The sequence below is a fragment of the Anolis sagrei genome, chromosome 6 (genome assembly GCF_037176765.1).
Source record: "Anolis sagrei isolate rAnoSag1 chromosome 6, rAnoSag1.mat, whole genome shotgun sequence".
Classification (NCBI taxonomy): Eukaryota; Metazoa; Chordata; class Lepidosauria; order Squamata; family Dactyloidae; genus Anolis; species Anolis sagrei.
The window spans coordinates 32736794-32764757 of record NC_090026.1 but is presented as its reverse complement, the minus strand read 5'-3'; the positions used below and the strand labels follow the sequence as shown (position 1 = coordinate 32764757).

At 41.4% G+C, this 27964-nt stretch overlaps 2 protein-coding genes across 2 annotated transcripts in view; one reads left to right on the top strand and one right to left on the bottom strand.

The window, feature by feature from the left end:
* Nucleotides 1-15323, top strand: part of UBE2Z (ubiquitin conjugating enzyme E2 Z) — a 22348-nt gene extending 7025 nt beyond the window's left edge. The window contains exons 2-7 of the mRNA XM_060780855.2: nucleotides 995-1067; nucleotides 5307-5494; nucleotides 6267-6378; nucleotides 8788-8900; nucleotides 11163-11253; nucleotides 12664-15323. Of these exons, the coding sequence (XP_060636838.2) occupies nucleotides 995-1067; nucleotides 5307-5494; nucleotides 6267-6378; nucleotides 8788-8900; nucleotides 11163-11253; nucleotides 12664-12834 (748 nt within the window). The 3' untranslated portion in view covers nucleotides 12835-15323. The remainder of the gene's footprint in view (nucleotides 1-994; nucleotides 1068-5306; nucleotides 5495-6266; nucleotides 6379-8787; nucleotides 8901-11162; nucleotides 11254-12663) is intronic.
* On the bottom strand, nucleotides 15246-27964 carry SNF8 (SNF8 subunit of ESCRT-II). The gene is made up of 8 exons (XM_060780856.2): nucleotides 27838-27964; nucleotides 24463-24513; nucleotides 22297-22435; nucleotides 21839-21943; nucleotides 20572-20644; nucleotides 19834-19975; nucleotides 17979-18053; nucleotides 15246-16932 (listed from the first exon to the last, which is right to left on the bottom strand). The coding sequence occupies exons 1-8, from the start codon at nucleotides 27889-27891 to the stop codon at nucleotides 16795-16797; spliced, it is 777 nt and encodes a 258-aa protein (XP_060636839.1). The 5' UTR covers nucleotides 27892-27964; the 3' UTR covers nucleotides 15246-16794.

Genomic DNA, 27964 nt, shown 5'->3' with positions numbered 1-27964 from the left:
CTCCATCAGGAAACCTGTGTCAGAATTTGGAAGTGTGGATGTTCTGGGAATTGGATGCTAAAAATGTAACTTTTCCTAATTCTGGCCTACAGTAGTTGTAATGTTCTGTAGTCATTTCTTTAACACGTCAGACTAGTTTGCAGGTTTTTAACAACTAGCCTTGCTCATTATTCTGTGAAAGAGTAGTTTTCAAGTTACATTGTCTGGCCATCCACTTTTAGTCTGGCATTCTGTGTTCAGGTCAAAATATGGACATAGTTATACTTAGTAAGAGAGCAAAGTTCTGGATAGGTTGCAGTAAGTATGATATGTGCCTTCCTATTACAGTACTTGTTTTTCCCTCTCCCCTTCATTTTGTGAAGTGTCATGATTCAAGGTGTGGCTTGAATCATGACACCAAATATATATAAAAGGTGTGGCTTGAATCATGACACTTACAAGGTTTCATAATCATGGTTTTTCTCTTCCTTCCTCTTCCTCTCTGTGAGTAGCTTATATGTTGAATTTGTTTGAGGCTTCCTGTGAAAGTATATCATGCACTGAGTGTAAAGAGTCTAATGGCAGAAAGAATAAAGTATTGATCAAAATAGAGAGAAGTGTAAGAGCTAGGAGGGTGTCTGCAGAAAGTGGGATAGAACTACTCATGATTTGGGACTTTTACAAAATATTTTGGGGAAACTGCTTTACCTTAACTACAGGGGCATCTTCTGGTAGATTTTTGTTCATTTATTATTTAATAATAATAATTTTATTTTTATACCCCGCCTCCATTTTCCTGAGGGGACTCGGGGTAGCTTACATGGGGCCAAGCCCGATCAACACAATTAAAACATAACACATTTAAAATGCATAACAACAGTATAAAACAAAATAAGAACAACAACAGACATATTTCTAAAGAATTCAGAAAGAGACTTTGAGGGCTGCAGTGGCAAGCTGGGTGCATAGGAGATTGCACTTGACTGAATGCTTGTTTACTTTCCCCCCTCTACAGGGACATCATGTCAATATATAAAGAGCCACCTCCTGGAATGTTTGTTGTGCCTGACCCCCATGATATGACCAAGGTAAGTGGGACGTGAATGTTTTCTCCTGTAGTGCATCTTTCTGAACGGGGTTAGAGGGAGCCTGCAGGTTATAGAAGGAGGTTGCTGCATTAGAGTTTCTTACAGTGACCTGTAATTCCATTTAGTCAGAAGTCCCTGGGAAGAGCAGCAGAGAAACTGACCATCTTGCTCTGACAGAGCGACATTCACTTCAAGTCTCTCCACCTTTTAAGTACTTTTCAGCTTGTCCTGTGTTCATGCTGAAAAACAAATTGAAATGAGGAAGAATGAAAGTATGTGGATACTATTAGAACAATTCGTACCTAACCATCTTGCTGCTAATTCTTCTATGTTACTCAGGTGCTGTGTGTAAATCAAAATACAATGCACAGTGTGTGGCTTCAGGCTTACAATGGAAAAGAGGAAAGGGAAGCAGAAACAAAATGGAAAGGAGAGAGAAGAGTTTGAAAAACCAGGAAAAATTAGTGAGTTGTTATCAAATAGAGACCTTTAAATAAGGCTGCCCCCGGCCTTTCTTTTGCAAATTGAGGACTGTGTGATCTTTGAGGGACAAATCCAGGACATCCTCATCTTTAAAATCAATTCTTTTGTGCCAGAGGCTACCCCAAGAAAAGTCGAATGGTACTTAAATTGTGCAGACTCTTCATGTTCTCATATGTTTTGCTGTGTTTGCCTTTTTCTGCCTAGTCTATCTGTGGTTGAGAACTCGATTTAGAATCAAGCCAAAGTGAAAATCAAAGTCAAAGCCAACAGACAAACCTGCCTGGGAAAGGCATTCCACACTCAGGGGATCGCCACTGAAAATCCTTATTCTTGTTTCACCTCATTTGACCCTGGAGATTATTTTACATAACTGAAAAAATATATATAAAAGATGGGAGAATCCTTCAGGTTCCCCAACCCCAGCAGCTTCAGGACTTTGACAGTGAATGCCTTATCTGAAATGTTTGGGTGTTTTGGATTTTTATTTTATTATAGAATGCTTGTATTTCCATATACATACATAATGAGTTATCTTAGAAATGAGACCCAACTCTACACACAAAATTCATATACACCTTATAGTCTGAAGGTAATTTTATACAATATTTGTAATAATTTTGTGCATGAAATAAAGTCTGCTTACGTTAAACCAGGCATAGGCAAACTTCAGCCCTCCAGGTGTTTTGGACTTCAACTCCCACAATTTGCTGTTAGGATTTCTGGGAGTTAAAGTCCAAAACACATGGAAGGGCAAAGTTTGTCTATGCCTGCGATAAGCCACCTGAAAGTAAGCCTCAACCACCCATCTCAGCCATAGCTCAATATCTCAGCCACCCATCTGAATGATTTTGGAATTTTGGATAAGGGATGCTCATTTTGAATTGGGTCCACAAACAGTTTGAGAAGCGTGTTTGCTTCCAGTATATATTGTAAGCCTTTTGGGTTAGGAACCAACCTCTAATTTTTGTTGCACTGTAAAGCACCACCATCATCCAGAAGTAATTAGTAATGGCACCAATATCTGTGTCTCCTTATATAAACATTGTTGAAAGGAGTCTTGCAGGTATGATGTCTTGGATCAGGGCTGTTCATTGTGAGGACACAGGACGCTGGCTTTTCACAGTTCCTTTCCCCAACTCACACTGTTATAAAAAAAAAATCTCATTCAGTTATGAACCCTCTTTATTCGGTATTCAGCCAAGCCGTTACTATGGTCTATAAAGCAACTAGCAGAATATTCTTGGTAGCACAGCAGTAGGGCAGCCCTGTCCATTACTTTTCATTAGGGAAAATTACCAGTCCCATTTGGTGGGATTCCACCTCTAACACTGTATTGTAATTTCTAGATGTTTGGAGGAGTGTGAAATAATTTGATGGATTATTCTGTTCATAGATGGATTCAGGTAGAATTCAAGTAGTCATTTTAACTTGGATCCTAAAATGGCCAATGCACACACAAGGCTAATGACTAATCACATGAATTACCCTAAGATGTTTTGGATGCTTCTCTGAGGAGCCTTTGGCATGTGGGCTGGGCCAAGAAGCAAAGAGCCATAATATTGGTGTTTGGCTTCTTTATTTGGAAGTGCGCATTTTGCCCTTGGAAGTAAACATTTCCTGAAGGCAACTCACACAGGCTAGAGAACCAACATCTAAAACCTAATAGAAATCATAGACATGCAAGGATTGAAATCAAAACTGTAGAAATGTCACCATTAATCAGTAGAGAAATGGTATTAAAGATCCATCCACTCCAGTAAATATTGAACCAGAAAATAATGTTCTTTAAAGCTTTGCAGTGGTTCTCAACCTGTGGGTCCCCAGATGTTTTGGCCTTCAACTCCAATAAATCCTAACAACTGGTAAACTAGCTGGGATTTCTGGGAGTTGTAGGCCAAAACACCTGGGGACCCACAGGTTGAGAACCACTGTTCAGAAGTAAAGAAGGAAAGAGCCAAGTGTATCTTGGTGTAAAGGTAGGTTCCAGAAATGTAAGAGCACCACTGAAAGGACTTTGTCATCCATCCCCATCAAACAGGCTTGAGTGGCAGGTTTTCTCTACCAAATCTTAAGCACATTTATGTATTTTAAGGAGTGTCCCCAGATAACTTTGTCCTGCACCATTTAGGACTTTATAGATGAAGACTAGCACTTCAACCTCAGCCAGAAGCTGACTTCTGATGTCAAAGTGACTTCATGAAAGACAAGTAGCAAAGTTATGGCAGAGTTGTACAGCTGCCATGGGTGTCAAATGGAGCTATCTGTTGAGTGCAACTGCGTTCTCCAGCCTTCCTTTTACAATCAGGCAATTATAGGTGACCAGTGAGTAGAAGATAGAGCAATGCCTAGTTCATACAAACAAGTTCTGTGTAATGCTTAGCTCACACTTTTCTAGGATAACCTGCTTCAAAGTGCAAGTGGAAAATGTTCAAAAAGCTTTCCAGAAAAGTTAATTTAGATGTAAGAGGCTATACTACCAAAATTTTTCAAAGAACCTCTAGCCCTCAATTATTGTCATTCACAGTTCCTTTCCTCTTTGACCAACCATACTCACTGAAGCCTTCTGATTTTGTCATCCAGCAACATCTTCCTGCCTTTATTCTAAGACTGTGCTGCTCAAAGGGGTGAGCTCTGATGCGGCACCAGTCCACAACCCATTGACTCCTCTCAGTTCTGCCTCCGTCTCAAGTGCAGTTGATGGGGATGAGAGAGAGGGCCTTCTCAGTGGTCGCCCCCCGTCTCTGGAATACCCTCCCGAGGGAGATCAGACTAGCACCCACTCTTCAAGCCTTCTGTACACAGTTGAAGCCATGTTTTTTTCAACAAGCCTTCAGCCATTCATTCTTTAATGAATATACATGAGGACCCATAGATTTCACCAAGCATTTTACATGGCTGAGATTGATTATTGTTACTTTATACCTGCAGCTATTGCTGTATTTTACTGATTTTTACCGGGGGGTGGGGTGGTTGTGAAGTGAGAGATGTATGTTGGCTGTTATTGTTTTATATTATAGTTTCTGCAATTTTTGTACTTCATGTGTTTGCACCTTTGAATGCTTTGTAAGCCACCCTGAGTCCCTCTGGGAGATGGTGACGGGGTATTAAAAATTTATTATTATTTATTTTTATTATTAATTGATGAAGAGTTTTGAGGAAAGCAAAAAAAAGTTGTAACCCATCAGTAGAAATCCAGTTCCTGTATATAAGAAACATGTTGATCTCTCACATCAGATAGCCTAAGAAACTTCCCATAAAGATTTTTAGGTAAAGAAATATTTATAGGGGAGGGGACTCTATAGCATTGCACTGTGAAAAGGTGTTTAAAGATAATAATTATTATAACTTTATTCTTCTAACCATCTCCCCAAAGAAACTCGGAACAGCTTACACATGGCACAAGGTGCCTAAAAACAACATAAAATAAAGCATAGTATAAAATACAAATGAAAAAAACATATAGGCATATAAAACAACAACTTAGGACTCAATTAATAGAGCGCTCATCTTCCAGTGGTGGTAAGCTACTGTAAAAAGTGGCCAGCTGTAAACAAGGATCACATTTTACCACCTTGCCTTTGTGAATGAAGCCTGATACTCAAATCCTTGGCCTCTCTGAGAGCTATCTTTTCCTGTTGGCCTATGGAGGCAGCCATTCTTGAATCATAACCAGCGGCTGTCCTGCGTCCTGCGCAGGCTCTGCCGGTGTTCCACCGAATCGGAAATGTTTGCGCGAGCTGGGCTTTTCTCTTCCAGATTCATGCGTTGATCACAGGCCCCTTTGACACGCCTTACGAAGGGGGTTTCTTCTTGTTCCTGTTTCGCTGTCCTCCAGATTATCCCATCCATCCACCACGGGTCAAGCTGATGACAACTGGGAATAACACAGTGAGGTTTAACCCTAACTTCTACCGCAATGGGAAGGTCTGCCTCAGTATTCTAGGGTAAGGCACTAGGGTAAATAAATTTTTAAGGACTGTGTTTCTTTAAAGCACATATAGGTTAATCTAGAGCAGGCTTCACAACCTGTGGCCCTCCCAAGTGTTTTGGACTTCAGCTCCCAGAATCCCTGACTATGGGACAAGCTGGCTGAGGCTTCGGGGAGTTGGAATGCCAAATATCTGTAGGGCCAAAGGTTGTGCAGGCTTGATCTAAAGCAATGTGGGGGTGGTGACTCTTATATTTTTCCCCGTTATACCCACTGTGTACAGTTAGTTCTCTCTTTCCGGGAAACTCCTGGGATGACCAGCCGGTGGCTCAAGGAGCTTAAGGAGCAAGGAACCAGACTGCCAGATTGGAGGCAGATTTTCACATAGCATGCTTCTTTTAGGCACTACGTGGACATCATGAAAAACAGGACCGAATCTGAAACCTTTTGCAGCCTGAGGAAGAGGAGCAAATCTCCTCATTTTTAGTATGCATTGTATAGAAGTCTATTCGAGTAGGCCAGATCTCAAAGACGTACCTTTTCAGACCCCAGAATGTGTCCTTTTTACATATAAACCCAGTTAGGTTACTTCGGCACACGAGGCAGAAATATTCTTCAATAATCCCTTTCCAACCTTGGATATTTGGCCCAAGAATGCCATAGAATTCCACTGTAGGGTGTAGAAAATGCCTAAAAAAGACATATTTTGTTGGACCTGGATCATTGTGGTTGGGGATCATATTGTGTTTGTTTTGTGTGTGAAAATAAAATCCTTTTTTGTCCTGTAGCACTTGGACTGGTCCCGCCTGGAGTCCTGCACAGAGTATTTCTTCAGTCCTTATTTCTATACAATCACTAATGACTGAGAACCCCTATCACAATGAACCTGGTTTCGAACAGGTAAGACAGCTGGTTTCTGGATTGATGCAGCCTGTGGAATTCTCTGTCACAGCATTTTGAAATATTTGGTATAACAACTTGCTTAGAAGAGTTCAGAGACATTGCAAAGCATTGGGCTCCATCCCAGAAAACTTGCTCCAAAGTTGTAACATATTTTCTTTATTATTTATTTAGCTTAGAATCATAGACTCTAAGAGATCATAGGGGCCATCCAATCCAACCCCCTGCCATACATGAATATACAACCAAAGCATTCCCATCCAGTCCCTGCTTAAAAAGGTCTCCCTAATGTTTAGATGTAATCTCCTTTATTTTAGTTTGAATCTTATTATTAGTCTCAGGAGCAGCAGAAAATAAACTTGTTCCCAGCTAAGTACGATATTTTTTCAAATATTTAAATATAGCTGTCATGTCTCCCTATGCTGTTTCTTATAGGGCTTGGCTTCCAGATCTTTTACTATTTTGTCTGGACATGTTCATACTTGTCAATATTCAATAGTCTCTTTGAGTCACTCTTTTAGATAGAAAAAATGGGATAGAAATACAAATAATAAATTCTTAAATTGTGGTTCCCAGAATTGGACATAGTATTCCAGAATAGTGTTGCTTCCCTCAATCTAGATCTGCACTCTTGTCCATACTATTGGGGATAATGGATCATGACCTGTTAGGATTGCAATCTAATTGGAGTAGCAGAGTTTAATTGATAAAGATAATTGCTGGACGTGTAGATATTTTGTTTCTGTTTGATGCTTTCAGCAGACAATGATGCAATCAGACTTCTTTTAAAAATAACATATTGTTTACTGATAACTTGTGTATTTAAAAATACAGGCACATTTCTTGTCAAGGATTTAAAACTTCATTAACGTTTCAGAGAGTTTGTATCTTGAGCTTATAATCTTTAACAGTTTCTAAATAAACTATGTTGCTTTATACGGCTCTCTTTAATGAGAGTTTACTTTCAAATAAAACACAAGCCTCAACAGTTTCTATCTTCCTAACATGAGCTTCTGCACTCTTAACAGTCTCAACAGACATTCTCTACTGGGCTCAAAGCTCAACTGACACTTCTAACTGTCATCCTGTTTAAACCTGAACATTCTAAACTGTCACTGAGTCAGCACGTGACCTGCAGCCCCTCCCACTGCTTTAGGTATATAGAGATAAGGAAACTGCAGATTGAATAAGACATATACTTCAGGTTATAAAACAATATTATCAGAACAGATAAACATCATATAGAGGAGGCTTGAGAAGGTTGCTTCCTCCAACAGGCTTGAATCTCATTGGCTATTTAGCTGTCACATCACACTGTTGGCTCTTGTTCACCTTGTGGTTTATTAAGACCCCCTCAATCCTTTTCACATATACTGTTTTCAAGCCAGGTGTCATCCATCCTATGTCTATGCAGCCATTTATTCTAAGTATAGGATCTTACATTTGTCTCTGTTACTAATTCATTTTTTTACTTTTGGTCCAGCTCTGTAATCTGTTAAAAGTCCCCTATGGTCCCAGCTTATTTTGTGTGTTTTGCAAATTTGATAACCATTGACCCACATTTCTCCCTGTATGGGTCCTGAGGCAGCTTACCAGCTTGCTTCGCAAGGTCTCCCATGATATTCCCACAAAGAAGCTGGTAAAATGTGGGCTACATAATGCTACTGTTAGTTTGATTTGGAATTGGTTAACCGTCCAAAGGGTGCTAAGCAATGGTCCCTCTTCATCCTGGAGAGAAGTGACTACTGGTGCCACAGGTTTCTGTCCTGGACAGAGTGCTAGTCAACATCTTTATCAATGATTGAGGGATAGCTAATACCTTGATATTCCCAGACAGGGAAGGGAGAATTACACCCAAGTGACTAAGTTAACTGAGACTTCTTAATAGTTAGTAGTGGGTTGCTGTGAGTTTTCCGGGCTGTATGGCCATGTTCAAGAAGCATTTTCTCATGATGTTTCGCCAGGAGAGAATGCTTTTGGAACATGGCCATATAGCCCAGAAAACTCACAGCAACCCAGTGATTCCAGCCATGAAAGCCTACAGCAACAGAATAGTTCAGGAGTATTCACAGTCTTTAGCCTGATTCTGGTATTTGCTACCATGAGATCACTTTGCTCCATTTCCTCTGTTATTACTATCCCGACATGGAAGGCCTCCAGACAAAAATAGAAGGTTCTCCTCTTCAGATGCATCACTTCCATGTGAGGAGAACAAAGACAAAGCAGGGGCAGAATTAAGTTCTCTCATGTGTAGGGAAGTAGAAAGATTACTGCTTGAACTTTTGTCTTTTCTCTGTCTTGCTTTGTTCTTTTCCCTTCGCTCTCATTTTTTCTGGATGGAATATGTTCTGGTAGGCTGTATAAATGGAAAGGTTTTACAAGGTGTTCTTGGAAACTGATATCTTGCAGGAAAGGCATCCAGGAGACAGTAAGAATTACAATGAGTGCATTCGGCATGAGACCATCAGAGTTGCTGTGTGTGACATGCTGGAAGGAAAGTGTCCATGTCCAGAACCTTTACGGTATGTGTTGTGGGTCTTGGCAACTTAAATAATGGATTTTATACTTCTGGTGTGAGTGGGAGTGATATCCCTCTTGGGAGGTTAGATATAGCTATCTTTTTGGACTGCAATTCCGAGAATCCCCCAGCCAGGACAACCAGTGGTCATGCTTGTTGTTGGAGTCTAAGAATTGCAATCAAAATAAACAAAATTTTGCCTAGCTCTGTCTCAGCCATTCCTTACCCATGCCCACTGGTAGGAAGCCCACCACATGGCATAAACAGACTTAACTTCTTTGAGTGTCCCTGCTAATGTTTGCCACTAAGAAAAGCTTGGTAGTTCTATGTATGATATTTCTTGAATAGTTCTACCTCAGTTTTTGAAGTTCATATCTTTTGCTCCGAAAGTTTACACCAATAATACAGACAGCCATATTTCAGGTGTTGTGATGAATTCTACCTCCCAACACGAACCCCATTTTTTTATTTTCCAATCTGGCTGAGTTGGACAAAGAGTCAATTGACTTTTCTGGGACTTATGATATCCCATTTCTTGATTTCTTAGTTGAAAATATTTCTCCCTTTCCTTATGGGATAGGAGGCTGAGAAATGTAGTATATATTAAGACTTTAAAATAAGTATAGAGTTAAAATCATAATTTTATTGTGGTGGTCTTGGCCTATAAAGCCCTATATGGCTCCGGCCCAGCTTACTTGTCCGAACATATATCTCTCTACGTTCTGCTTCGTAGTTTAAGATCCACTGGGGAGGTCCTGCTCTCGGTCCCACCGGCCTCGCAAACGCGTCTGGTAGGGATGAGGGACAGGGCCTTTTTGGTGGTGACCCCCACTTGTGGAATTTGCTCCCCACAAGATTAGATTGGCGTCCTCCCTCCTTTCCTTTAGGAAAAAACTTAAATCGTGGTTTTGGAACCAGGCTTTGGCTAGCAGGCACAACGGCACTTTGGACATTGAACTGGACCATATGATTGTTATGATAATGGAAATGGCCGTATGACTGTATAAGTAGTGTTATTGTTTTTAATCTATTGTGTATTTATGGTTTTGTATTGTTGTTTATATTGTGATATTGCGGCATCGAATTGTTGCCAGTGTTAGCCGCTCTAAGTCCCCCCTCGGGGGTTGAGAAGGGCGGGGTAGAAATGCTGTAAATAAATAAATAAATCATGCCCCACAATTTCCAACCAGTTGTCTCTCAAAGGAGCTTAAAATGATATATCAAAAATACTACAGGTGCTTCAACATTAGGGACTTCTAGAGTGTGCATGTGATGGTTTTTTTTTTTTTTTTTTTGATTTCTTGCAAATGATGGAATGAGCCAAGAATCAGTCTCTGGAAAGAGGAGAAGGAATGTGGCACAGTTAGATTTTGGGAGCTGATTGACTAATGCAGCTAATAGGCAAAGCAGGAATACTCCTGTATTTCAATAGCTTAAAATAATATTGGATTTCACATACTCCCCCTTATGGTATGTCCAAATGAGAGAGAGACCACATTTGCACAGGACAATGATCTTACATTCTAGAGGTTGCTCATTTATTATTCTTTAGTGCGCATGCTGGCACATTGCATCCCATTGCTGTCATTTGTTTTGTTGAATCTAGCTGCCACACTCTGGCTTGTTTGGGATCATCCAAAATTCCATATGGTTTGCACTTTCCCTCCTGTTTAGTTTCCATATATTGAATCTCTCACTGATGGGAGAAGCAAAGTGGAATGATTGGGAATTGCGTTTCTGCAGGCCAGCTTGTGATTCTCTAAAGGATGACTTTTATCATTTGTGCAAATGTGGCCACAGAAAACCCATCGTGATAAGACTAAAATGATAGTGAACCTTACTATTTACGCACTTACAGTAGAATTTATTCCCTGTACAAATATTTTTTCCTATGTAATGTGTGAAAGAAAAAATATTCATTGCCCTTACAAAATTTCTGTGAAGAGTGCTGGGATACTAGATGTAAAATGCTTCTAGCTATTGTGTTAGTCAATGGTTCTCAGCCTGTGGTCCCCAGGTGTTTTGGCCTACAATTCCCAGAAATCCCAGCCAGTTTACCAGCTGCTGGGATTTCTGGGAGTTGAAGGCCAAAACATCTGGGGACCCACAGGTTGAGAACCACTGTCTTAGATAATTCTGTAAAACAACCTGGGGTATGTCTGCTTAAAACATTTTTCACAGCCCACAGTAGGTAATTACCCCCTGGATGAATTTTCCATTGTATTCTTACTATGTGGCTTCATGTTTTGCTGATTTTGTTTGCTAGTGGCGTTATGGAGAAGTCCTTCATGGAGTATTATGATTTCTACGAGGGGGTGTGCAAAGAAAGGCTGCATCTCCAAGGACAGACAATGCAGGTAAGGATGAGGTAGTGAACTCATAGTTAGATGTCATCTCTTAATTGGTTTATTTTAAAAACACAGAAAATAGGTTGCCTTGTTTGGTTTTCCATTGAAGAAGTGGGATTCAGAGAGTTGTAAATTAGTGAAAATAACTTGGGTCTGGTCTGTTTGCAGCACCAGAAATGAGCTGAAGGTTGCGGTGTGAGACAGTGGAAGTTAGGCAAGACTCAAGTCTAGCCTGACTGTTGGAGCAGAGTCAAGTCAAGAGGCCAGGGAGGAAAGATTTGGACTCTCTGAACTTGTGGGGAGGGTGGGAAGTTTCCACGTAGATTCAGTCTTTGAAAACAATTTTCTGTAAGTTTTATCCATTTGATCCTTCAACCTGAGATGTAATTTACTCATGACTCTTACGATTTCTGTACTAGTAGAAACAAGAACAAATAACTTCCTGTGAGGCTTTTGAAATAGTGTCTGAGGTTTAGCATTGAACCAGATAAAGCTGGAAAATTGAAACTACTCAGTGTCATTCCATAAAGACAGGAAAGTGCTACTTTGGCCCAGCTACCATTTTCTCACACAGTCATTTAAGAAGGCCTGGTATAATGCTAGATGTTTATTGCCTCTGTTGCTTAAATTGTGTCTTTGCTTCTGTTCTTTGTCCTGGAGGGGGACAGCTTACTTTTGATTAAACAAGTGGAAAATCACAATATAATTTAGGATAAGGAGTTATAACTTCTCATTGGAAATCTCTTCTCATGTACAGCAGATGCTGTTGAGCGAGTGGGCTTATTAACAAAAGATGTACAGTAAGGTAACTTATTAGCAGCAGCGTGACCCAGCACCAGTAGCCCAAAGTGATAAAAAGAACAAAAACACACAGAAAAATGTTATCTCATCCATAGGAGGCTTTTCTTTGTACTAAAATAATATGGTTGCACTATTTACAAGAACAAGGTTTCTATAACACAAATGAAGTTCATTATACTTCCTTCGTTGCTTCCACTCTGGGCTTCTTTCTTATGCAGATAAACAGCTTCCCTCTCACAGATCCTCCTCTCACACAGAACTTAACACTGGAGCTTTTTACATACAGCTTTAGACACGAGGCCTTCAACCTGGAGCTTCTCTCACCGAAGCTTCTCCCAGACTAAGGCCTACCTCACACTGTGAGGCTTTCTCACAGATTGAGACTTTTCTCCCACTGAGGCAAACTAACACAGAGGCCCACTAAGCTACAGGCACACCTGCTTATGTTGAACTGCAGCTTTTGCTGAGTCATTGCATCCATTTAACCCTTTCAATGCTTGACTCACATTTTTGTAATTAAAAATACCTAGTTAATTTATAATATTTCTGAAAAATGCCTCATTAAAACCAGATCTTCCTTTGCTGCCATCTTAGTTTAATTCACATTTTTCTTTCCAGGATCCTTTCGGCGAGAAGCGAGGACACTTTGACTACCAGTCTCTTCTAGTGCGTTTGCAAGGAATTCGTCTCAAGGTGCAGGAGAAACACCAGCAGGAAAACCCAGACATAGACTCAGAGAGCAGTTCCTCTGAAACGGAGACGGACACTCAAGGCAGCATTAAGGCTTAGAGATCTCCCATCTAATTGCTTGGGAACCCAAGACCTAGGGGTGGGGATCTTCTGACTCCAGGCGCTGTGGAGGATCCTGGCTAGACCCGAGAACCAGTCTGGTTCCAGAGTGGAGACAACCTGGGCAGAGAAGCATCCTTTGGTCATCTCCTTCAGTGCTCTGGTTTTTTGTTTAAAAACAAAAAAGAGGATTTGATGCTAAAACTGAATTGGGCTTGTCACAGGCGATATTTTGAAAATGGTCCTTTTCTCCACTGGAGAACGTACGAGCCGTTGGCATACAGGCATTCTGGAAGAACCTGTGATAGATGGGTTTCTGTCTCTTCCTGCCTAACTTCCTCCCTCTTGATTCTAAAAGAGCATGAGATTGAGAATGACTGTCGGATTCATCGTCTTGGTTCCAAAGCATACTGCTTCCTCGTAGCACCTCCCTCCCGGCTTGCCCCCACGCCATGGTGGACTCCCAGCCATCATCAAGTCTGTTAAAGCACTTTTTGACAGTTTATATAAACAAGTCCCCGCTGCCACCATCATCACAAAATTTTTCATATTTGCTTTGTTGTAGCTTCTTAGTCGGGTTGGTATTGTCTGTTTTAGAAAGACCAAAGAGGAGGAGTTTTAGCTGGAATGGCTGTGTGGCGATTTAAGTTGTCAAAGCTTTACTCATTTGTTGAACTTCCCCCTGCCCTTGAATTTCATTTGGGAAAGAAAAAAACCCCAAAATTTAAATGTTTCAAGCTTGAGAGCAACAAGCGTTATTTCATGTTACAACATTCATTTTGGTCGTTCCCAGAAAAAAAGCCCTTTAAGTTGCATCTAATTTGGAGGAGGGCCTAGTGTTCCAGTTCAGGAAAACAGAGTGCTACTGAGGAGACCCAGTTTTGCATTACTGGTAGCGTTCACAGCATAAGAGAGTACATATGTAGAAAGGAAGCCCAACCATGCTAACTGGAAGCTTTGAGATTACATCATGCAGTTGGACCTCCCAGTTTTTGGAAGAAACAGTTAAGAGTTTAGTGATGTCCAAATCATACAGGTAACCTGGGCAGCGTCAATGTGAATCAGATTACAGATTCAAGCGTAAACAGGAACCATTGAAGTGCTCTATTGAAGGACATGATCTCCTTCAACAAAATCCTCTGTTGAAAGTGAAGTCTGGGATTGCACGCGCGTGTGTCGCTATCAAATCTGCCATAAATCCTTTCTCTCAGCTTGCTCTGCTGTGATAGAGATAAGGCTGCAACTTGAAGGACACACTTTCTGAAGATTGAATTGACGACAACCACTCTCCCGGCTGGTAATTATTATTATTATTAGTTTAGTTCGTAGACAGATCCAGAAACCTTTTGAGTGCTTCCTCCCCTCCTTCGTTCTTCTAGAAACATCTTAAAATTGTTTGAAAACTGGAAGAACATTATTAACCTATAGGAGAACATTCTTATCCAGAGCTGAGATGGGGAAAATGCAAGATGAGTTGGGAGGTTTGCACTCAGCCAGTTTATGAAGATGAATGGAACTCCACAGGCAACCACCTTCCTGTCTTCCTCTGCTTGGCCCTATCTGCTGGCATACAGTCTTCCAGGTCTTCTTGCATCTCTCTGGAGTGGAGAGAAAGGGAAGGGGCATTGCTTCAAACCATTCAGGAGCTTTCCTGGTAGCAAAACATTTCTGTATGTCTGCGTTTGGGATGGGACAGAATTGTTTCCCAATCCCCACCACTAAAGCCACATGAGGGGGAAGAAGACTCTTAAAGAGTGATGAATAAGCTGATGGAATCAAACAGAAGCACTTCAGCGCAAGATTGCATTTTGATGCCTAGCGAAGAAGGCACCCACAAGGCAGTTAATCGTATCATGTTCATTTTTAATCTTATGGGGTGCAATCTATCGGAAGTCAGATGTGATTAACCCCCTTCCCCCACATTGAAATCAAAGGGACTTGAATGCACAGTTAATGTTATGAGTCCCACTGAAATCAGTAGGACTTGGATAGTAGGCCTTATATTCTCTGGACTGTGCCAATTGTACAAATTTGGCTTTTCTCCCCATTCTGTAGTTCCCTGCACTAGACGTGCTTCCAATTCAGAGCACCGGCTCATTTTGGTGATCAGAATACCAGGCGCATGTTGGCTGTTGAACCATTGCAAACATTTCCTTTAAACACACTCATACAACAAAACATGAAAATGCCTTATGTGGTTGTTTGTTTTTCACACGGCTCGCATGTGGATGTAAGAAAAAAACAAAACAAAGGAATATGGTTTTCTAGTTGCCCGTAGTCATCTGTCAGCGGTTTTCTGAATGTTTCCATTTCAAAAAGTGACAATCCTAGATGACTGATCTAGACAAATGTTTAGTGACAGAATTTTAGGCCTAACAAGCTGAGAAAAAAATGAAACAAATGCACAAGGGTTTTCAAATAATGAAACCTTGTTTATATAAAATTGTACATAAAGGGTTTTTTGTGCAATAAAGTTTGTTTTGGCAGGATCTGACGTTTCTTCTGTGTGCTGCTTTGTGGCTCTCGGGTTCTTCAGGGGTTGGATTCAATTCCAGAAAAGTTCCGCAGTTATGCATTCCAACAATGTATTGAGCCAAGAGAAAAGGGCTGGGCCAAGAAGACAACTGAAGTTTATTTTAAATACTCTGAAGACAACAGATCCTAAGAAAACCTTATGAAATGATGTCACTCTAAGTTGATGGACAACTTGAAGACGCTTATTTAACTGTCTTTTTGCTTAAGGTTCTTACTATCAATAACTACAGTAGAGTCTCGCTTATCCAACCTTCGCTCATCCAACGTTCTCTATTATCCAACGCAGTCTGCCTCCTGCCCAAATCCACAGCTGTTTCAACACATTGGAATGTTTTGGTACTAAATTCGTAAATACAGTAATTGCTACATATCGTTACTGTGAATTGAACTGCTTTTTCTGTCGCTTTATCGTAAAACATGTTTTGGGTGCTTAATTTGTAAAATCATAATGAAATTTGACATTTAATAGGCTTTTTCTTAATCCCTCCTTATTATCCAACATTTTCGCTTATCCAATGTTCTGCCGGCCTGTTTATGTTGGATAAGCAAGACTCTACTGTATATTAGTATTATATATTACTATATATAACTGAAATAACACTTCTGAACATCTGCTATATATTTTGTGCACTGGCATATCTTTGTTCCTAACTGTTCAGAGATAACCAGGTATATCAGTCTAACAACTGAGAAGCCTAATTTGCCTTGCATGAATACTAGTGGATATTTCCCACTAAGGAGAAGATTCACTCAAATGAGTATTGTTTATAAGCAAGACTCTATGTCTTAATTGAGGCTTTCCAACATTCAGAATAAGGGAAATCAAACAGTATTGCAATAGGGAAGGTTGTATGGGCCAACCAGGAAGGCATGATTTGGCCTAGGGACTCAATGTTCGTCATCCCTGTGACAGAAGCTCACAGAGCAGTTCCAAAAAGGGAAGGTGTCTTTCACGCAAATCCCTCAGCTTCTTCTGCAGTCCAGATTTAGCTATATCCCATAGGAGTGTCAGCAGAGAGCTTAAATAATATACAGTAGTTTGAATTGTGCTTGATAACATTCTCTTTTGCCAGTTGCATTGTGTTCTCCTTTGGTGGAACAGGCAACATATAAGGTAAATATTTCCTACTATAATTGTAGAGTTTAGAAATTGAGTCGGAATGGAAAAGAGACATCCTATAGTCCATATGCAGTCACGTTTTTATCTTTACAAAGGATTTCCCAGTCGTAAGAATTAGAAACTTGCTAACAAAATGTCTTTCTCTACAGTTAGCCGAAGTCTCATATTCAGTGGCCACTTTACATAAAGATATTGAACAAAAACTCAAAAGGATTCAATACCGCTCCATCTTATGTTACTAAAATATGAGGTGCTTCTCCATTTAATGCAAAATGTGTCATTTGATTCCATCATACAATGGATTGTCAAGGTAAGGCTTCCTTGGCTTCTTCTGGAGTGATTTCTTGAGAATAAAGCTCTGTGAAGAGGGCAGGCAACCAGTACTGCGGCTCTGATGGAGCCTGGGTATCAAGCCAGGCCATGCCTTCTTTGAGCAGGTGATCCTGTATTGGAAGGGAAATAATCATATCACAGAATGGTCCAGGACTAGGACATGTGTATGTAAAAATATCCTAGATTTTCTTACACACACCAAATAAGTCAGCAGTGCTCCCATGAAACCTTCAGACATTCTGCTGTGTGAATAGATTGCTTATTTACTACTAGCGGTCCCCTGCCACACGTTGCTGTGGCCCAATCTATGTATATGTGTTTTTTTGTGTGTATATATTTGTGTACATATGTATATGTGGTTTTGCGCATGAGTTGTAATGTATTTTTTTATTTTTTGGCTTTGTAAGTCCCTACCGCTGTGTTTTTATGAGTGATGGCCACTCACTGGCCTGATAGGTGTATTGTGTCCAAATTTGGTATCAATTCGTCCAGTGGTTTTTTAGTTATGTTAATCCAACAAACGAACATTACATTTTTATTTATATAGATACTTAGGCCAGAAAAGTACCACAGAATCATACTGAAGGACCTAGAGAGCCCCACAAACACCTTCTTTTACACAGGTAAAAGAAACCACAGATGTTTATTCCATAGATTGTATTTTTCTAATTTTACAGTATAAGGTGCAACCACTTAGCTCCAACTTTGTTCATGCAATAGATTGACTAGCAGTCGTTTAAAACAAATGATTAAAAACATTTACAGTGATTAATGAAATGAGTAACTTCCTGGCAGCTATTGCAAATATTGCTACCACAGATGACACAAGGTTATTTTCCAGTAACTACACCACTATAACATATGAAGAGCATAAGAAATCTACCCTTTTGGCTACAACTTCAGTAATCGCCTCACTAGCATACCGACTAGGGATTCTGGGAATTGCAGGCCAAAAAGTTAATCTAATGCTATAGGATATTACTTCAATGTTTAGATAGAAAAGGATGAAAGTAAAATAACAGATTTCTAGTCCGTATTTGTCTCTGCAAATATAACGATTGGTATTCCCACAAAAAAAATTACTCCCAATGCAATACTGCTGCGAAATTCGGCTTCATGTTAGTAGGAAAAGTAATATATTTATCTTTTTACATACCAGCACCTGCTTGGCTCGTTCTGTCTCCCACTTTAAACTGGACTTAATTTCACTGACAGTTACATACCCCTTTTTCTGAAAGGGAAAAAAAAGAAAAAGCATTAATTTCAAAAGCTGTCCACTAACATGTAAAGATGAGTGGAAACGTATTGTCAAAGGCTTTCATGGCTGGAATCACTGGGTTTTTATAGGTTTTTGGGGGTCTGTATGGCCATGAAGGCTGATCTGGCTGGGGTGGTCCATGCCTTGGTCACCTCTAGAATGGATTACTGCAATGCGCTCTACGTGGGGCTGCCCTTGAAGACGGCTCGGAAACTTCAATTGGTCCAGCGGGCAGCAGCCAGGTTACTAACCGGAGCTCATTATCAAGAGAGGTCTACCCCTCTGTTTAAGGAGCTCCATTGGCTGCCATTTGTTTTCCGAGCCCAATTCAAGGTGCAGGTGCTCACCTACAAAGCCCTAAATGGTTTGGGACCACCCTACCTGCGTGACCGCATCACCATCTACGAACCCACGCGCTCGTTACGGTCATCTGGAGAGGCCCTGCTCGTGATCCCACCCACGTCGCAAGTGCGCTTGGTGGGGACACGTGACAGGGCCTTTTCTGTGGCGGCCCCCCGACTTTGGAACGCCCTCCCAAAAGATCTCAGACAGGCCCCCACTCTAGCCGTTTTCAGAAGGAACTTAAAAACTTGGCTGTTCCGTTGTGCCTTCCCAGACTAGGAATCCCCACCCAAGTCCTAGTAGCACCTTAGCATAACAAATTGTCGCTGCACATCGCACTTTTAACCCTACGTACCTCCTGCCATTCAGCACTTTTAACCCTTGTACCCCAGTGCGCCGGCCGAACCAATTTTTAATAATGTCCTGATGTACTGCCATTGTTGTTATTTTGCTTATTGTTTGATTTGTGTAGTATTGCGGTGTTATGTTATTTTGCTTATTGTTTGATTTGCCTTGTTGTTGTGATGTTATATTCTCTATTGTATTGTGTTTGAGGCTTCGGCCTGTGTAAGCCGCATCGAGTCCTCCGGGAGATGCTAGCGGGGTACAAATAAAGTTAATAATAATAATAATAATAATGTTCTAGAGGCATTCTCTCCTGGCGTTTCACCTGCACCTATGGCAGGCATCCTCAGAGGTTGTGAGGTCTGTTGGAACTAGGAAAATAGGGTTTATATATCTGTGGAATATATCTGTGGAAAAAACCTACAACAACCTAATGAGTGGAAACGTTGGACCAGTAAGCAGACTGAAGGTCATATTGAATCAAGTCCTCTTTATAAGCAAGGATTCATAGCTCAGAAGAGAAAGGCTGGCAGGTGGGTGAACCCACCCTCCCATCCGATTTAAAGGCCCATCTATACTGATCTATCAAAGTAACGTGTCTGCCTTTGAATTCTGTTCTAAACTGAATTTTGTTATAAAGTAATGCTACATATCCTGCATGAACGTGGGGGTTTTTTGGGGGGAGGGGGGTGTTGTGTCAGTCGCAACTTGAGAAACTGCAAGTCGCTTCTGGTGTAAGAGAATTTGCCATCTGCAAGGACATTGCCCAGAGAATTCCCAAATGTTTTTGATGTTTTACCATCCTTGTGGGAGGCTTCTCTCATGTCCCCGCATGAAAAGCTGGAGCTGACAGAGGGAGCTCATCCATGCGCTCCCCAGACGTGAACCTCCAACTTGTCGGTCTTCAGTCCTGCCAGCACAAGGGTTTAACCCATTGTGCTACCGGGATCTAACATATGGTTAGATCCTGAGATGCGACTGATGGTAAAATATTTCCTGAAAAAGAGTTTGAAAGAGAAGCGGCAACTCATGTTCACGCTAGCTCATCCCCTCTTTGCATGCCTACCTCAGCAAGCTGTATCACAACAGTGTGATCCATGTTCAGTTCCGCTGGCACAGACTGGATCAGGTAGGTTCCGCCGACAGGAAGGATCCCAAAGCCATTTCCTAGAACTTTCAGCTTCTTAATCGCTCGGATGAGATCATCCCTGAAGAGTCAAGGAAAGAAAAGTCAGGCTTGGCCTGAAATTAAGGGAACTGCAAATTTCAGTTCAGTAGGTTGCAATTCTTTGGAAGCCAAAGAACAAAGCACATGATATAAAACTAGACTTCTTTAGTATCAAAACTTTGATATGAAGCACATGCACACAAACACAAGTTTCTAGCTCTTACAGCTGTTAAAATGTATTTGAATGAGAGATGGATCAAAACATTTTCTGGCCAGAGATAGATTCCACCCTCCCATCCCCAGTCTTATTCCATGTATACAAACTCTTTGGTTTGAGAGCTGAATTTTACCCCAATACCGTCAACAAGACAGTGTCTAACACCACACAACTGAGGGCATCACGCTAGTTGCTTTTGAGTCCCATTTTGGTGGGAAGGTGAGACACATATCAAAACCCATCTGCCTGGTTTAGAGGTTGTAGGAAAAATTGTGTCCTCAGCTTGACCACTGAAAGCTGTACAGCCACAGCCAAGTAAGATAGTCACATTTACTTGAGCTACAGGGTTTATTTTTTTCAAGCACCCTAAAATAATGAATTTAACAAGAGATCACTTGATCTCCCAACACAATGCTTACTGGCTGACATCCTGGGCAAATTTCCCTCTTCCCTTGAGCACTTGCTGGTGGAGCTCCTCCAGTGTTATTAGGCCTAGTTGAGAAGAAGAAAGCATGTTCAAAGTGTTGTCGAAGGAAACCACGAAAATGAACAAAATCTGGCTACCAGTATTTAAAAAACTCTAAAATCAGGACTGTAAATAAAGAATAACATTCAGAAAACTGGAAAATTCCAGGCATGAAACAATCGGAGCCAGTTAACACCTCCCAACAAAGGATTCCCCCAGGCAGGAAGCAGGCAGGCTCTGAAGCTGAAAGGCCATTCAGTGCTAATCAAGGTGATCAGTTGCACCAGTCACACTTGTCTCAGGCAGACGAGTTCTTTCTCCCAAACCGGACATTCCACGGATATATAAACCCCACTTGACTAGTTTCCAACAGACCTCACAACCTCTGAGGATGCCTGCCATAGGTGTGGGCAAAATGTCAGAAGAGAATGCTTCCGGAACATGGTCCTACAGCCCGGAAAACTCACAGCAACCCAGAAAGTATGTTAAGATTCAGCCAGAAACATGAGAAATCTGAATCTAACCTACTGTATTAACAGACCAAAATAGCAATCCTATATAACAGGGCTAAGAAGCATGTGGTCCCCCAAATACTGTTTTCCAAACACTGCTGAGTGTTGCTTAACCTGTGTTGGAAATCCTATACACATATACCAGGGAATAAGTCTCATTAAAGGTGATGGGGCATAATTCTGCCTAAATGTGATGTTATATTAGTAAAGGTAAAAGTTTTTCCCTGACAATAAGTCCAGTTGTGTCTGACTCGGGGGGTTGGTGCTCATCTCCATTTCTAAGCCGAAGAGCCGGTGTTGTCCGTAGACACCTCCAAGTTCATGTGGCCGGCGTGGCTGCATGAAGTGCCGTTACCTTCCCGCTGGAGCGGTACCTATTGATCTACTCACATTTGCATGTTTTCAAACTGCTAGGTTGGCAGAAGCTGGGGCTAACAGTGGGAGCTCACCCTGCTCCCCAGATTCGAACCTGCAACCTTTCGGTCAACAAGTTCAGCAGCTCAGCGCTTTAACCGGGGCTCCTGATGTTACATTAAACATAACCAATTTCAAACTGATAGAGCATTGAGAGCAAAAGAAGTTTGCGGATACTAGCAAATGATGCCAAAAGTGGGGGGAGAAAGTGAAGAGTTAGTGATAAACATATATACCACACATACATATACATATACAATCCTGGGAAGATTGAGTACTGGATATGATCCTCACCTCCATTTCTGTGCTTCAAAGCCAGACAGACTTCAATAATCTGGACCCCTAATTCGTAATAGAAATCTCCAACCCCCAACATTTCGGACCAGAATCCTTTGCCAGCTGCAGAAAAGAAAGTGAAAAAAATATAAATATATTAAAAACTACATTATCTTTTTTTAAAAACCCACCCGTTGTTCCAAGAGTTCATTACTTATTACAGTATTTAATATAATGCCAAGTTTTTAAACTTTGTGCTTTTAAAATACATTTTAACTGTACCCTTGGTTTGCTTTTGATACGATAAACAAATAAATAACAGTATTGCAATAATTTACTTTCTTTTGTTAGACTGCAAGTGGCATTACATTTCACCATATATTGCAATCCAATAAAAACCTAATGTGCCCAAATCTACCAGGAATTCCCTTCTCCCTCTTTCTCTCTCCAACAAACCCCAGATCCCCGTTTCTTACAGGCCAGCGGATCAACCCCAATCGTTGCACACATGTCTTGGAACTGGACTCTGAACTGGGGATTTTTACGGATCTCTTGTTTGTGTTTACTGGCAAACTCTTCCAGGTTCGTTTTGAACGTGTCCAGCTGCTTGGACATCTGTGCGTGAAGTCAAGAAAGACAAAAGAGAGGTGAATTAGGCTAAACCTGAAAGGTTAGTTGTATTCTTTCTTAACAATTTTTCATTCTAATAACAAACTAGTAGGTATACAAAAGGAACATCCAAAGACATTTCCACGAAGAAACAATGGATCTCAAAGTTCTTTTGTGTCTGCTTTTCACACACATTTATTTATTTATTATTTATTTAAAGCATTTCTATTCCGCCCTTCTCACCCCGAAGGGGACTCAGGGCGGAGCACAACATATAAACGGCAAACATTCAATGCCAAACATATTATACCATACACATACAAAAGCATTAAAATTGCATATCTCGACGTTAAAATCCACTAGTTAAAACTGTCTCAACAACCATATCGAATTGGGTTGGTATACTAAGGGTTCCTATCGCTGCCTCATTGCACAGTCCCAAAGGGTCGGTCCCACAGCCACGTTTTTATCATCCTTCTAAAGGACAAGAGGGAGGGGGGTGACCTGATCTCATTAGGAAGGGAGTTCCATAGCCAAGGGGCAATCACTGAGAAGGCCCTGTCTCTTGTCCCTGCCAAACGCGCCTGTGATGGTGGTGGGACCGAGAGCAGAGCCTCCCCAGAAGATCTTAATCTCCGCAGTGGTTCATAGAGAAGATGCATTCAGACAGGTAAATTGGGCCGGGGCCGTTAAAGTCTGCACACTAAGATTAGACAAAGTCAATACAGTACAGTAGAGACTCTTATTTTTGCAAGGGTTGTGGGTTCAGGACCTTTTCAGAACTGGGAAAGCTGCAAATTTTAAAACCATGCGATGAATCTCTAGGTCAGTGTTTCTCACCCTTCCTAATGCTGCGACCCCTTAATACAATTCCTCGTGTTGTGGTGACCCCCAACCATAAAATTATTTTCATTGCTACTTCATAACTCTAATTTTGCTACTGTTATGAATCATAACATAAATATCTGATATGCAGGGTGTATTTTCATTCACTGGATGAAATTTGGCACATATATCTGATACACCCAAATTTTAATCCTGGTAGAGTTGGGGAAGGGTTGATTTTGTCATTTGGGGTTGTAGTTGCTGGGATTTACAGTTCACTTACAATCAAAGAGCATTCTGAACTCTACCAATGATTGAACTGTATTGTCAAAGGCTTTCATGCCCGGAATCACCGGGTTTCTGTCAGTCTTTCAGGCTGTATGGCCATGTTCAAGGAGCATTCTCTCCTGACGTTTTGTCTGCATCTATGGCAGGCATCCTCAGAGGTTGTGAGGTTGTGATGGAATTGAACCAAACTTGGCACACAGAACTCCCATGACCAACAGAAAATACTGGAAAGGTTTGGTGGGCATTGACCTTGAGTTTTGGAGTTGTAGTTCACCTCCATCCAGAGAGCACTGTGGACTCAAACAATGATGGATCAATATGCCCAAATGTGAACACTGGTGGAATTTGGGGGAAATAGACCTTGACATTTGGGAGTTGTAGTTGCTGGGATTTATTGTTCCAACAATCAAAGAACATTCTGAACCCCACCAACGATAGAATTGGGCCAAACTTTCCACACAGAACCCCCCTGACCAAAAGAAAATACTGTGTTTTCTGATGGTCTTTAGCGACACCCCCCCCCCCCCCCCGGGGTCTCAATCCCCAGGTTGAGAAACGCTGCTCTAGGTCATCCATCATGTCACTATGATCTACTTACAGCGGTGGTTTACTGCAAAATCATGCTGGAGATCCTACAAATGTCCAAAGGGGTGTTTCCCTTCAGAATGTCTAGATCTTCCAGCATCAATCTATGATCTGTTTACAGCAGATGTTGATCACAAAGTTGGTTTCAAACTGTGGTCTTTTCCTAACTGTTGCCTGCGATCATGACAACATCAAGGGCAATAGGTTCTAAGATTAAATATGCATTGTACATAAAAAGCCTGGGCTAACAGAGAAAAGAGCTTATACGGTCACGTATTATGCAACAATCATCCCTCCAAGTCCAAAAGCAACCACTGGTGCATCCCACACCTCACCTGGGCTAACTGGTCCTCAGCCAAAACTGTCCCACGTTCCTTGTATTTTGCCTACAAAGGAGAAAAAAATGACAACAACCCATTGTTAAAATCAAAGTTCTATTGTTCTCCTGGGTATTTGGTCTTGTTTCTAAGGTCATCATAGGAAGCAACTGTGGAGGATTCATAGGAAGTCTGTTTGAAAAGCTTTTACTACTGAGTCCAAACAGTAGAACTCTCTGCCTCATGAAATTGAGTAACTAAATGCATACTCAGTAACAAATTATTTTTAAAATACAGTGATACTGGGGAATCAGTCATCAAAAGGGGGAAGGCAAATTTAAAAAATTGTTTGCATTTCTAGAAAGGATATAAGCAATAACAAGAAATGGCTTAATTTTCATGGATAGTGGAAAGAAAAGTTGACTGAGCAAACATCAGAACAGAGGCCCAGAACACAGAGAGTAAATACTAGCTGTTATTATAGAACGGGATCTTGAAGTCAGTAGCATATTATACCTTTATGTTGTATTTAATTGTGTTTTTATCTGATTGTTATGTTTTGCTATGTTTTATTTTATTTGTGTTTTTGTTTTAATGGATTGTTTTGGTTTGATATTTTGCAGACATTTTGTCCCATGTGTAAGCCGCCCCGAGTCCTTTCAGGGAGTTGGAAGAAGGGTATAAAAATAAAGTTGTTGTTGTTGTTGTCATTATTATTATTAGCATTCATAATCACAAAATCATAGAGTTGGACAAGATCACAACAGCCATCTGCCCAAACCCTTGCCATAAAGGAATACACAATCAAAGCACTCCTGACAGATGGCCATCCAACCTCTGCTTATATGTTTTGGTAGACTAAAGCAAGAAGCATCTGAGGAAGTACACTTAAGCTGAACTGTCATGACTCTTTCCATGGGATTGTGGGAGCTATAATTTTGACAAGATCTTTATTATTATTATTATTATTATTATTATTATTATTAATTTTGAACTTTTTTACCCCGCCCTTTTCAACCCATGGGGGGACTGAGGGCAGCTTCCAATTCTCTGACAAAGTGTGCTAGTAAAAGAAAAAGGTTTTCCCTGACATTAAGTCCAGTCGTGTCTAACTGGGGGTTGGTGATCATCTCCATTTCTAAGCTGAAGAGTGGTTGTTGTCCATAGACACCTCCAATGTCATGTGGCCAGCATGGCAGCATGGAGCGCCGTTACCTTCCTGCCAAGGCAGTACCTATTGATCTCCCGCTGTTAGCCTCAGCTTCTGCCAACCTAGCAGTTTGAAGACTCACATTTGAATGTCTTAAAAATGCTAGGTTGGCAGAAGCTGAGGCTAACAGCGGGAGTTCACTCCGCTCCCTTTTCGGTCAGCAAGTTCAGCAGCTCAGCTGTTCAACCCACTGCACCCCCAAAGTGTGCTACTGCCTCACTAAACTATAAATCCCATAATTCCATGGCATTTAGCCATGGCAGTTAAAGTAGTGTCAAACTGAATAAATTCACCCAAAGTCGATAAAAGCTGGTGTTACCAATTTATTTCTCACAGTTATCTACACTAGAGTAGAATGGATGCAGTTTGACACCACTTCTGCCATGGCTCAATGCTATGGAATCGTGGGAGTTGTAGTTTGGTGAAGCGCCAGCACTCTTTGCCAGAGATGGCTAAAGATCTTGCAAAAACTGCCATGCCTCAATGATATGGAGTGACAGGAGTTGTAGTTTTGGGTTGTTGTGAGTTTCCCGGGCTGTATGGCCATGTTCCAGAAGCATTTTCTTCTCACATTTTGCCCACATCTATGGGAGGCATCCTCAGAGATTGTGAGGTCTGTTGGAAACTAGGCAAGTGAGGTTTATATATCTGTGGAATGTCCAGAGTGGAAGAAAGAACTCTTGTCTGTTTGATGCGTGTGAATGTTTTAATTGGTCGCCTTCATTAGCATTGAATGGTCTTGCAATATATATTTGTACTAAAGGTATTTTTTACTATGCTTTATTTTGTGTTGGCATTGAATAGTGCCTGTTGGTAGCCGTCCAGAGTCCCTCTTCGGAGGTTGAGAAGAACGAGATATAAATGTTCCAAATAAATAAATAAACTGCAGGTTCAAAGACTTGCAGATTCTTGCCTGGGGGGAATCCTTTGTTGGGAGGTGTTAGCTAGCCCTGATTATTTCATGTCTGGAATTCCCTTGTTGTTTGAGTCGTCCTCTGTATTTACTGTCCTTATTTAGTTATTTACTTTATTACTGATTATTTACAATCAGAACAAGCTAACACCTCCCAACAAAGGATTGCCCTCAGGCAGGAATCAGCAAGTCTTTGAAGCTGCGAGGCCATTAAATGCTAATTGCACCAGATTTAAAGCGGATTCATTCTCTAGTGTGATAAGATCGGAAGTTTTGCAAAGTCTTTTAGCCTTCTCTACCCCGGTGGCGCAGTGGGTTAAAGCACTGAGCTGCTGAGCTTGTTGACCAAAAGGTCGCAGGTTCGATTCCAGGGAGCGGTGTGAGCTTCTGCTGTCAGCCCTAGCTTCTGCCAACCTAGCAGTTCGAAAACATGCAAATGTGAGTAGATCAATAGGTACCGCTCTGGCGGGAAGGTAACGGCGCTCCATGCAGTCATGCTGGCCACATGGCCTTGGAGGTGTCTACGGACAACGCTGGCTCTTCGGCTTAGAAATGGAGATGAGCACCACACCCCAGAGTCAGACATGACTGGCCTTAATGTCAGGGGACAACCTTTACCTTTACTTACTAAACAGCCATGGGAGTTGTAGTTTGGTGACACACACCAGCACCCTTTGGCAGGGAAGACTTGTAAAACTACGACTCCCAGGATTCCATAACATTGAGCCACGGCAGTGGTGTCGATATTCATTAATTCTAAAGTGTAGTTGTATCCAAAAGACCAGGCAGTGGGGAGAAAGAAATCCAAACTTTGACACCTCCCTCCCCCCGCTTGAGAAATGAACTCGTCCTTCCCCAATCTACAAAGGCTGGGAATGCAAGGAAGATACCATGAAAGAGAGAAATATGGGGTGCAGGAAGGGGAAATCCGACTCTCCCCCCCCCCCCCCCCGTCTTGAGAAATGAACCTGTCCTCTTCAATCTACAAAGCCTGGGAATGCAAGGATACCATAAAAGAGAGAAATATGGGGGATGAAGGGGAAATTCGCCTCCCCCCCCGTCTTGAGAAATGAACCCGTCCTTCCCAATCTACAAAGGTTGGGAATGAAAGGAAGATATCATAAAAGAGAGAGATATGGGGAGGAAGGGGAAATCCGCCTCCCCCCATCTTGAGAAATGAACCAGTCCTTCCTCAATCAACAAAGGCTGAGAATGAAAGGAAGATACCATGACAGAGAGAGATATGGGGGGAGGAAGGGGGAAATCCCACCTCTGCCAGTTTCTTTTTGGCGATGGCACCGGCCCCCACTCCCCGGTGGTGCATCTTTGCGGTGGGATCCTCGGACTCTCCTGTTTGCCGGGGAGGTGACAGACTGGAGGAACACGCCCCTCTTCTG